At 46.0% G+C, this 12,592-nt stretch overlaps 1 protein-coding gene across 1 annotated transcript in view; it reads right to left on the bottom strand.

The window, feature by feature from the left end:
* Nucleotides 1-6,869: 6,869 nt before the first annotated feature.
* The window catches only part of mcm5 (minichromosome maintenance complex component 5), a 72,691-nt gene continuing 66,968 nt past the window's right edge, over nucleotides 6,870-12,592 (bottom strand). The window contains 1 exon segment of the mRNA XM_084329530.1: nucleotides 6,870-7,574. Within this exon segment, the coding sequence (XP_084185656.1) occupies nucleotides 7,473-7,574 (102 nt within the window). The 3' untranslated portion in view covers nucleotides 6,870-7,472.

The raw sequence follows: 12,592 nt of genomic DNA, 5'->3' as shown, positions 1-12,592 counted from the left end.
GGATTTCCAGTTCCGCGATCTGATTGGCCACTGACGTTTCTGGTCATGTGACATGTGCGCCCAATCGCGTGACGCGCCCATTTCCGCCTCGATGTTAGCTACTAGGCTACATACACTGAGTGTAGCGCGAGCTCACGTTAGCTACTGGGCTACATACACTGACTGTAGCACGAGCTCACGTTAGCTACTAGGCTACATACACTGAGTGTAGCGCAAGCTCACATTAGCTACTAGGCTACATACACTGTAGCGCGAGCTCACGTTAGCTACTAGGCTACATACACTGTAGAGCGAGCTCGTTAGCTACTAGGCTACATACACTGACTGTAGCGCGAGCTCACGTTAGCTACTAGGCTACATACACTGACTGTAGCGCGAGCTCACGTTAGCTACTAGGCTACATACACTGAGTGTAGCGCGAGCTCACCTTAGCTACTAGGCTACATACAGTGGTCGGTGAAAGGGAACCCTGAAGCCCACCACAAGCTTCCTCCGACACATGTGGAGACAGCCAGTGGCTCTCTCACCTGGCAGCGAGGACTCTCATTGGTGAAGCGTAACGCGTGGGAGGACACGCTGCCTTCACAATTTCCTGCCTTTCGCTGAGCAGGCACCCAGACCTGCCCTTTAGGCGTCTCTGTCCACAACGCCAGATTGAATGAATGAATGAATGAAAACTTTATTAACAGATTGCAGAATGGGTACAGTACAGTACAGCTCAATACATACAATTGTTAAGGGGATGCAGACCAGAGAAAGACTTTCGTCTTGTTTACATCAGGGTCCCCCATTTTCATTTCATCGTAACATATATGACATACATGACATACAGATAGACAGTACTGCTCCATCTATACATTTATGACATACCAGATTTGCAATTACAGTACTGTTTGTGATACAAAAAGAGTCCAGAAAGAAAAGAGTATATACATTAGGCGTGGAAACTGTACATTGGATTGGGTAGGTGGGGGTGGGGGGGGACTGTACATTGGAGGTGGTTGGGGGGGGGGGGGGGGGGGGGGGTTGGTTAGGAGTGGGGGGGGGGGGGGGTTGGGTAGGAGTGGGGGGGGGGGGGACACTGTACAACTGTACAAACAACACTGTACATTGGATTATTGACAAGACCATACTTGGTAATTTACTGTACATTGGAGGGGGTTGTGTTCGGACATTTACAGGGGCCAGTTTCGAGTTGCAGTCTCCCTTAGGTGTTTTTTGAGAGTGTTTTTGAAAGTGGGTAGTGATTCACATTCCTTTACAGCTTTGGGTAGGGCGTTCCACATTGATGTGGCATAATTGCGAAACGTGTTTAGTCCCTTGTTTGAGCCGAATCTGGGTTTAACATGATTTGTGGAGCTCCCTCTGGTGTTGTGATCGTGGTATTCACTGACCTTTGGGAAGTATTTTGTCATGTACATGGGTACCTTGGTCGTGTAGTGTATCTTGTAGACCAGGCCCATTGCAAGTTGCTGTACTCTGTTGTCTACTCTAAGCCATCCTAGGTTGTCAAAGTGGGCAGGGGTGAGGTGGGTTCTAGGAGTAAGGTCAAGCAGTAGTCTGACCAGTTTGTTTTGAGATGTTTGTAATTTTGTTTTTAGCGCCTTTGAGGTGCTTTGGTACCATGAGGTGCAAGCATAGTCGTAGTACCCTTGAATGAGTGCTCCTGCTAGAGTCTTCAGGGTATTCTTGTTTACCAGTGAGGAGATCCGGTACAAGAATCGAGTTCGTTGGTTGACTTTTTTTATTACATTGGATGCCATTTTGTCACAGGAAAGATTTGCCTCTAGGATGGAACCCAGGTAGGTAATATCTTCTTTCCTTGTGACAATATTGTCACCCACTGTAACTGAGAAGCCGTCGGTCTTGCTGAGTTTGTTATTTGAACCGAAGAGAATGGACTCTGTTTTGCCCATGTGTAATGATAGTTTGTTATCAGCGAGCCATATGCAGATTTTGCCTAGTTCTGAGCTGAGGGTTTTTTCAACCTGTAACTTGTTCTTGTCAGAGACCAGCAGGGCTGAGTCGTCCGCAAACAGGAACAAGTTGCAGTCACAAGCTGACGACATGTCATTTGCATAAATTAGGAACAGTAGCGGACCTAGTATGCTTCCTTGTGGAACACCACAGTTTACTGTGAGGGGGGGAATAGGGTACCGTTTACCTCCACCATCTGCTCTCTCCCCTCCAGGTAGGATTGCATCCAGCTCACTGATAGACTATCAAAACCAATTGCTTTTAGCTTGTCAATCAGAATGGTGTGATTGACAGTGTCGAAGGCCTTTTGTAGGTCCAGCATGACCATGCCGCAGTATTTGCCCGCGTCCACCTCTTGTTTGATGTGGTCGTTTAAATAGAGAAGGCATGTGTCAGTGGAGTGGGATGTTCTGAAGCCAGATTGGAATTCGTAGATTAGATTTTTTTCCGCAAGGTATTTTTCGACCTGTTCGTATACAATTTTTTCCACGACTTTCGAGATGGAGGTAAGGATAGAAACAGGGCGGTAGTTGCCTGGGTCTAATTTACTGCCTTTTTTGTGCAGAGGGGTCACTCTCGCAATTTTGAAGTCCTTGGGGACGTGTCCCTGTTTTATGGAGAGGTTTATTATGTGTGTGATGACTGGGGTGATGGCGGCTGCTGAGTCTCTGAGGAATTTGGAGGGGATGTTGGGTTGGAGGGCGCTCAGTTTTTTGAGTACCTCATCTGTTGTTACCATTTCCAGTTTGAAGTCGTCTTTGTGGACCCCTAGGTTCTTGTAGTATGCTACTATGTGTTCTACCCCATAATGCCCTGAGTGGGAGGGTAGTTTGTTTACCAGTGTTGTGGCTATGTTTGTGAAGAAACTATTTAAGTAATTGGCTACCACCCACGACTTCCCTCCCCCTAATTCAGCCAAACGAGTTAGTATGACGATCAGCCCAAGCCAAGGCAATGCTGACTCCGGGAGTCGAGACCGCAGCCTCTTGCATTGGTGACGAGCGCAATCTCCGCTACCCGACCGCCCTGAATATGATTTATTATCAGCATTTTCTGTCTATTATTTTACATTTCAAAAGCCCCCTCTAGTATAATGTAGCCCCTTTCGTGACTGTGATGCACGCCAACAAGGTTGGGCAGAGTGAATACACACGTGTATTCACTCGGCCAAACCTTGTTGGCGTGCATCACAGTCACGAAAGGGGCTAGGTATAATGGGATCTAGACTGAGGATTATTTCAGGAAGGGAGCTGGCATTTCTTTGCGAGGGCGTGGCCATGCAGGTTATCGAGCTAACTGAACTAAACCCTGCGCTGGAGCAGGTTCAAACTTTTTGATCTGTTGCCATAGTGATTTAGACAATCGCGCGTCGGGGAACCGACAGGTCTAGCTTAAGTCAAGTTATCCTGAAAATTATCCGGCTAACTCAGTTAGCCAGGTACGAGGAACAGGGCCCTGGTCTACAAGATACACTACACCACAAAGATACACATGTACCTGTCGAAATACTTCCCAAAGGTCAGTGAAGTCCACGACAACACCACCAGAGGGAGTTCCACAAACGTTCAACCCAGATTCGGCTCAAACAAGGGACTTAACACGTTTCGCGATTATGCCACAATAATGTGAAACGCCCTACCAGTACCCACAGCTGTAAAGGTATGTGAATCGCTACCTTCCTTCAAAACCACTACACTCTCAAAGAGCAGCACTTACGGGTGGCTGCAATTAGAAACTGGCCCCTGTAAATGTCAAAATCCTGTCCCCACTCCAACCCCTCTAATGTAGTTTCTTCCCCTTTGGACTTCTATTTTTTTTATGATGTTCTTTCTTACACAGTACCGTATATTCATAAATGTCTGGATGAATTGAAAATGGAGGAACCTTATGTAAACAAGACGAATGTCTTTTTTGGTCTTCATCCTCTTAGCAGTTGTTTGTATAGAGCTGTACTGTATTGTACCCATTCTGCAATCTGTTAAAAGTTTTCAATCAAAGGGTACAACTCTATCAGCGTGAGTAACAATGTTTCGATCAACCCCACTATCAGAAGGTCTCATTGAATCATGGTGTTCTACTCGATCAACCCTGCCATCAGAAGGTCTCATTGAATCATGGTGTCCTACTCGATCAACCCCGCTATCAGAAGGTCTCATTGAATCATGGTGTCCTAACTTCAGACAGCTCAAAACAAATTAATGAGAGTAGTCCTTAACACTATGGCATCCGTTTCGATTCCATGCGTTGTGGTCCAGAGCCACGAGTATACTCATGACGAGTTGTTATTGTTTTATTCCATATTTATAACGCTTATTAGGTCCCCGATCCACTAGCATGATCTTTCCACATATTTGATTTTCGAAACATGCAGTACCGGCCAGATCCGCTTAGGGGCGCCATCGCTCCACTGCAGTATCATTGATGGGATTAAAAAATAATAATAATGCGTTTACAGTCCTGTGGGCGGATCATAGAGCCTTGATTCCAAACGAAGCCCCTCCATCTTTGATCAGCTTGCCGAACGTTTTTTTCAGCGTGGAATAATGGGATTTATGATTAGCCAATGTGCATATCGATCTACCAGAATCCGATGACTGGTGAGGAAATGCTGCCGGCGATCACATGGCCTGACGGTAGGATAATATTACCCCAAATTACAGCTGGATTGGACATTGTTTTATAACCTAACGTGATAGACTACCGACATTGGCTACCGGAACGCACACTCTATTGCTAATCAATAATACTGATCGGCGTTCCCTGCCGCACCCATTTCATCCATAGATGCTCTGTAATAGTCCGGATGCTACGCAGTTTGTTTTATTTCATTCGTATATATACAGCAGAAATGGCGTTTGATATAACGGCGCCAACGTTTAGCCTTTTTTGCAGCCTCCTGCAGAAAAGCCTAGACGAAAAGCGCGATATACCTTATATTCACGACGCTATAAAATGACAACCAACCGATGGATTTTTCTTTTCTTTAAGCCATTATGAAGGCACAGTTTATGCACTCAAATGACAATGAGAATGGACAGATAGCAATACTATAAATGATATATAAAGCTCTTAGAAAGTACATCGGTTTGTTTACAATCCTCTGTCCTCTTGAGGCCTAAATCGCCACGGGGCTCCGGTCGCCATAGTGTTACGCTACCTCCACGCACTCACCTAGGGCCAACTTTCTTTAGGCAACTAAACTGGCTTCCGGTCAATAAAAGGGTAATTCACATCAAATTAGGTCTCACACACAAATACAGGTCGGAAATATCTATCTAATTATTTTAATCGATTCCGTGACAATCATTCATACTCCACTAGAAGGAGTACGGATTTTATTCTGCCAAGATTTAACTCCCTAATGGGCACAAATACTTTTTTATATTCTGCAGCACTGGAGTGGAACAAGCTTCCAGTGGCCCTGAAAAACATCGAAGAGGGGGGACGTTTTAGACGTGCCACAAAGAAATGGCTAGCCAGTGAAGTATAGAATAGCCACATCTAGGAAGGAGAGGGTAGGGAGTGTTTTTATGGGGTTGCTATATGTTTTATTATGATGCTGTTTTTTTATTATGATGATCTATGTTTTATTATGATGCTCTGTTTTATTATGTTTTATTATGATGCTCCGTTTTATGATTTCGGCTTTTCCCGTCAGGGGTCGCCACAGCGGATCATCCGTTTCCATCTGTTCCTGTCCTCTGCGTCGTCCTCCGTCACTCCCGCTGCCTGCATCTCCTCCTTCACGGTGTCCATAAACCTCCTCTTGGGCCTTCCCCTCCTCCTCTTTCCTGGCAGCTCCATCTCCAGCATCCTCCTCCCGATGTACCCCACCTCCCTCCTCCCGATGTACCCCACCTCCCTCCTCCCGATGTACCCCACCTCCCTCCTCCGCACATGTCCAAACCATCTCAGTCTTGCTTCTCTCACTTTCTGCCCGAACTGCTCAACATGGGCCGTTCCTCTGATGTAGACATTTTCGATTTTGTCCAGCCTTGTTACTCCCAGAGAGAACCTTAACATCTTCATCTCTGCCACCTCCAGCTCCGCCACCTGCTTGTTGGTCAACATTTTTAGACCATACAGCCTAGCTGGTCTCACTACCGTGGTGTAGACCTTTCCCTTTAACTCTTGCTGGTACCCTTCTATCGCAGATCACCCCTGTCATCCTTCTCCACCCGGCCTGCACTCTCTTCTTCACCTCCCTACCACAGTCCCCATTACTTTGGACTGTTGACCCCAAGTACTTAAACTCGTCCACGTTTGGTACCTCTACTCCTTGCATCATCACCACCCCTCAGTCTTCCTTCCCGTTCACACACATATACTCGGTCTTGCTTCTGCTCACCCTCATCCCCCTTCTCTCCAGGGCATGCCTCCACTTCTCCAGGTTCTCTTCCACCTGCTCTCACTACAGATTGCGATGTCGTCTGCGAACATCATGGTCCACGGGGACATCCTGTGTTTATGACGTCTGTCCACGTCCAAAATCGGGGACCATGATGGAAATAAGTGCTTGCACTTTCTCATGTTTTTATCCCTTGGATGCTGTCTTTTACTCCACAATAAAAAATCAATCAATCAATACTCGATCAACCCCGCTATCAGAAGGTCTCATTGAATCATGGTGTCCTACTCGATCAACTCCACACCACCAGCGGCCAGTCTGCTTTAGCCCCGCCTATTTGATCAAACTGCATTTAATGCATTTCTATCAATCTTGTGCTCTCAGAAAAGTATTATGTTTGTAGGTGAAGTATATACCTACCTCGTTCAATAACCATGGGAAATGCCTAAAAGAAAGTACTATGCAAGTTGAAATCTAGTGATCCATGCAACCAAACAATTACCACCACCCCCCCCTCTCCCACATAGAGAACACAGACCACACAAATTGCTAATATCCTTTATTCTTCTCAGTACAAAATAATGATAGACCTTTCACAACAAACAACTGGTGAAACCGCACCACCCACATCTTTTTTTCCAATTTACTCGCTTCCCAAATAGTCTACAAAACATGACAATTATCAACATGACAATTAACACACAAAGTCTGCCAGTCATCAGAAACGATCGTGTCAACTCATTGACTGCCAAACACTAGTATATCCGTGCAACAAGCACGAACTGCGCATGCTTCACAAAAAAGACACAGCGATATCCCTCTTACTAGAAAATTAGCATGGATTTTGGGGAAACTGGCCACTCTTTAGCCTGGGATTGCGCAGGAACAGATGTTATGTAGAAATAAACGGTTTTTGTTCCCCGTTGGGGGAGTATAAATATAAGCATTTCAAAATGAGCCATAGTATGTCTCCATAGCTATAATATAGAATATACAATGGTCTGGCGCCCCCAGGGAGTAAAGATGGGGAAACAGCAGCGTGGCAGTCGATGAGTCGAGATGTTTCGAGGGCGAACGAGGAGGCGTGACCCTCGAGGGACACGTTCTGAACACACTGTTTACACCGACGTCCGTGACATCATCACGTCTATTTGACTCTGTAGAGCACCTTCCTCTGCATGCGGTGCTGAAGCTCGCCCCTCCTCATCATCAGTTGAAGGACCTTATAGATGGCCTGCTCTGGATACTTCTGTAAAAGGGGAGCAGGACGGAGGACAGGAAGAGAGACACGAGGACAGAGAGAGAGACACGAGGTCAGGACAGAGGTGGCCGAGTTGACCGGCAAACAAGACCATGAAACACACCACCAGGCAACCCTACGATTCAGTGGATTTATCTAGATTTTATTTTATTTTATTTGATGTTTTTTTATTTTCGTGTCTTACATACAGGTGTATGCCTAGCCCATTATGGGCTTACAAGACAAACAATAAGCATATAATAATATACTTGACAAATGACATATAGACCAAGATGGCCACAAGAAAAAGAAAATACAATAAAAACGTAATATAACACAAGCTGTACGCAATGTATGTAAACAAAGAAACAAGAGGAATTCATATACAATTATATAGGATATAGTGTGTTTTGTCTCAAGTGCCATGCTTTCTCCAAAAATCCTGCAAAAATGAAGAAGTAAAAAAGGCCATAGAACTGTGAAGCCTGAAATAACACTAATGTCACAGGTTGAAGAAACGGTCCCTAATGACAGTAGGTTCCCAATAGAGCACACGGATACAAGGGATGAAAAAAAGGAACAGCTTAAATTTGCATCCATCACATGTGGAGAAAAAAAAAGTGGGAAATGTCCCCTTTGGCCAAAGGGGAGATACCGCTAAATAAAAAACAGACCAACCCTATAATTCAGTGGATTTATCTAGATAGAACTAAAAAGGCCATAGAACTGTGAAGCCTGAAATAACACTAATGCAAAAACAACAAAGTGCTGAAAGCATCCTGCACGTCATTCAAATGAGCCCAGGTCTCGTGAGAGTTCAGGTCTCTCATTTATCAATGGTGCGTACGCACAGATATGTGCGTAACCTGTGCATACGATCATTTCTAAGCAAAGTGTGGGACTTTGAACGTGTGCTTGACTTTGTGCGTATATTTACGCACAGCTCTGACCATGCGTACCTGGCGCCCAGCGGTAGAATATGAAGACTGCAGACGGACGGCATTATGCTTTCATCAGTTTCATGCATTAGTTTCAACAATGACGTGTTCTGTATGACCCGTAATTCACTATAGTGCATTGTAAAATAGCGACATTAGTGTAATTATTGTCAAACCCTAAATAGCATTTGGAATAGGTATTTCCGAATTAATTCAGCCTGGTTCATAGCGTTATTATAGGAAATACTTCTCACGGTGTGCGCTCAGATGTTTTCAGAGATATAGGGCATGTCTATTTGCAGAGAGAGAACATAATAATATTAAGTAGAGTTCGCTACCCGAGACACATTCTCCTTGATTTGTACCGCAATTCGAGACCCACATTAGAGCGTGGAGCAAATTTGGCTGATAATGTCACTGCCGGTGGCTGGGAGGAACACGACTCATTCAGGCCTAATTGTATTTAATTCAATTGTAATGTTATTACTGGGGTATCTATAATTAAAACATCACTTAAATGCAGATGAGGGTTATCCACTGAAGCCATAATGACTCTGACCAGAACCACAGGCTCACGAGCGCACAATAGGCATCGTAGAGCGCAGAGTTGGCCTGCTGAAATTGATTTCATTTCAGTCATTACAGTGCTTAATGTCGGGTCAGATTGTCATTTATTTCTGTCAATGTGCTGGTTCTGTAGCAGGACTGGGTCAGTCAACATCCTTGGCTCCCGGCGCACCGAAGATAGTCTACACGCTCCCTCCTCCTCAGCGGAGTTGTCTGTGAACTTGACAACTTCATTGGATTTTATTTATTCTCAAAAAATATCTATAATCATACGATTAAATATTGTTTAAAATAAAACGCTAAATACTATTATTCTGTGCGTCATGTTTCCAAATAAGATTGTTCACAACGGGAAATGCTGTATCCGTTGAATTAGTTGGTTAGACTTCGGTGATCAATCTCGCTCGTGAAGTTTCTCAGAGTTCGCTGGGGTTAGACCATTATTTCACATCCCATGGGGGTGTTTCATGATCATATATGGATAATCGTGCACGAGCATAGACGTTAAGAACAAATGGTATTTATCAAGACGGAGTGTGCGTAGGACCTGTGCACGCACGGTTGATAAATCCCGATTTTTCTGTGCGTAGAGACATTCTAAATTCTGTGCTTAACACATCGAGTGCCACGGGCGCGTTTTGTCGTTAGTTCATGCCGACCTTTGAGTGCCCCCGACGGGAAGATACCGCCCCCTATCGTCTCTCCCTGTGTAACTGCACCCCATTACTTTACACTGATGCAGGGGGGGTGGCCAGTTTGCTCTGAAGGATCGATTGTGCTCGCCGGCCCGGAAACCGCATGGATTATGTATTTACAGGACCCAACACTGTAATCAATAAGCGTGATCGGTTTTTTGGAATGGCGATCAGGAATTGGAATAATATTTTTGGATAACATCTGATCTCAGGTAAGGAATTACCAGTCTTAGGATAATCAGAGCTGTTTTCACAGAGATATAAGCGTTTGCCCTATGCATGTGTGTGTGTGGCTGTGATCGCTGAGGAAATGAGAATCGATTTTTCAGCCCGCCTCTATAGTGTGCATAAGTACACATACTATCGATAATCTAGCGTTTATTTGAAAACGATTCATAAATAGGCCGAAAAATTACAACGTTTTTGTGTATGCTCGAATATTCCAGTAAATGCCTTTTATCACGGAATCTATATATTTTCCTGAAAAACGAGGGCTTTTCAAAGTGCTATAAAACGAAAATGAACCGATTAAAAAGCGATCCGTTTCCACAATGTTGACTGCAAACAAGTCATTGATAAACGACGGGCAGATTAGACACATAGCCATAATTTACGACAGAGATTATGCGTTCACAACGCTATCATTGAAGTGGGTCCTGGCATTTAACCATGTTTCCCATGTTAATGGCTGCCACTCAAACGGTTAAGAACAAAAATAGAACACTTTCTAAGCATTGTTGATGAATGAGGGCCCAGGTCTCGTAAATGGTAAATGGCTGCTTTTTTATATATCGCGCTTTTATCCAAAGCGCTTTACAATTTGTTACTCACATTTTACCCATTCACTCACACACCGACGGCACGGTGCCAACCTGCTCATCGGGAGCAATTAGGGGTCAAGTGTCTTGCTCAAGGACACATCGACACGCAGCCCGGGAATCGAACCGGGAACCTCCGGATTGCCAGACGACTACTGCTCTACCTCCTGAGCCACTGTCGCCCTACTGTGAGAGTTCAGGTCTCGTGAGAGTTCAGGTCTCGTGAGAGTTCAGGTCTGGTGAGAGTTCAGGTCTGGTGAGAGTTCAGGTCTGGTGAGAGTTCAGGTCTGGTGAGAGTTCAGGTCTGGTGAGAGTTCAGGTCTGGTGAGAGTTCAGGTCTCGTGAGAGTTCAGGTCTCGTGAGAGTTCAGGTCTCGCGTGAGAGTTCAGGTCTGGTGTGAGAGTTCAGGTCTGGTGTGAGAGTTCAGGTCTGGTGTGAGTTCAGGTCTCGTGAGAGTTCAGGTCTCGTGTGAGTTCAGGTCTCGTGAGAGTTCAGGTCTGGTGAGAGTTCAGGTCTGGTGAGAGTTCAGGTCTCGTGAGAGTTCAGGTCTCGTGAGAGTTCAGGTCTCGCGTGAGTTCAGGTCTCGTGAGAGTTCAGGTCTCGTGTGAGTTCAGGTCTCGTGAGAGTTCAGGTCTCGTGAGAGTTCAGGTCTCGTGAGAGTTCAGGTCTCGTGAGAGTTCAGGTCTCGTGTGAGTTCAGGTCTCGTGAGAGTTCAGGTCTCGTGAGAGTTCAGGTCTCGTGAGAGTTCAGGTCTGGTGTGAGTTCAGGTCTCGTGTGAGTTCAGGTCTGGTGAGAGTTCAGGTCTGGTGAGAGTTCAGGTCTGGTGAGAGTTCAGGTCTCGTGTGAGTTCAGGTCTGGTGTGAGAGTTCAGGTCTGGTGAGAGTTCAGGTCTGGTGTGAGTTCAGGTCTCGTTAGAGTTCAGGTCTCGTGAGAGTTCAGGTCTCGTGAGAGTTCAGGTCTGGTGAGAGTTCAGGTCTCGTTAGAGTTCAGGTCTGGTGAGAGTTCAGGTCTGGTGTGAGTTCAGGTCTGGTGAGAGTTCAGGTCTGGTGAGAGTTCAGGTCTGGTGAGAGTTCAGGTCTCGTTAGAGTTCAGGTCTCGTGAGAGTTCAGGTCTCGTGAGAGTTCAGGTCTCGTGTGAGTTCAGGTCTCGTGTGAGTTCAGGTCTCGTGAGAGTTCAGGTCTGGTGTGAGTTCAGGTCTCGTGAGAGTTCAGGTCTGGTGAGAGTTCAGGTCTGGTGTGAGAGTTCAGGTCTCGTGAGAGTTCAGGTCTGGTGAGAGTTCAGGTCTCGTGTGAGTTCAGGTCTCGTGTGAGTTCAGGTCTCGTGAGAGTTCAGGTCTCGTGAGAGTTCAGGTCTCGTGAGAGTTCAGGTCTCGTGAGAGTTCAGGTCTCGTGAGAGTTCAGGTCTCGCGTGAGAGTTCAGGTCTCGTGAGAGTTCAGGTCTCGTGAGAGTTCAGGTCTCGTGAGAGTTCAGGTCTCGTGTGAGTTCAGGTCTCGTGAGAGTTCAGGTCTGGTGAGAGTTCAGGTCTCGTGAGAGTTCAGGTCTCGTGAGAGTTCAGGTCTGGTGTGAGTTCAGGTCTGGTGTGAGTTCAGGTCTCGTGAGAGTTCAGGTCTCGTGAGAGTTCAGGTCTCGTGTGAGTTCAGGTCTGGTGTGAGAGTTCAGGTCTCGTGTGAGTTCAGGTCTCGTGTGAGTTCAGGTCTCGTGTGAGTTCAGGTCTCGTGTGAGTTCAGGTCTCGTGAGAGTTCAGGTCTGGTGTGAGAGTTCAGGTCTGGTGAGAGTTCAGGTCTCGTGAGAGTTCAGGTCTGGTGTGAGTTCAGGTCTCGTGAGAGTTCAGGTCTCGTGTGAGTTCAGGTCTGGTGAGAGTTCAGGTCTCGTGAGAGTTCAGGTCTGGTGAGAGTTCAGGTCTGGTGAGAGTTCAGGTCTCGTGAGAGTTCAGGTCTGGTGAGAGTTCAGGTCTGGTGTGAGAGTTCAGGTCTCGTGAGAGTTCAGGTCTCGTGAGAGTTCAGGTCTCG

Source organism: Notolepis coatsorum (genome assembly GCF_963971535.1).
Source record: "Notolepis coatsorum genome assembly, chromosome: 14".
Classification (NCBI taxonomy): domain Eukaryota; kingdom Metazoa; phylum Chordata; class Actinopteri; order Aulopiformes; family Paralepididae; genus Notolepis; species Notolepis coatsorum.
Note: the sequence above shows the minus strand (reverse complement) of the source record. Positions and strands in the feature narration are given on the sequence as shown.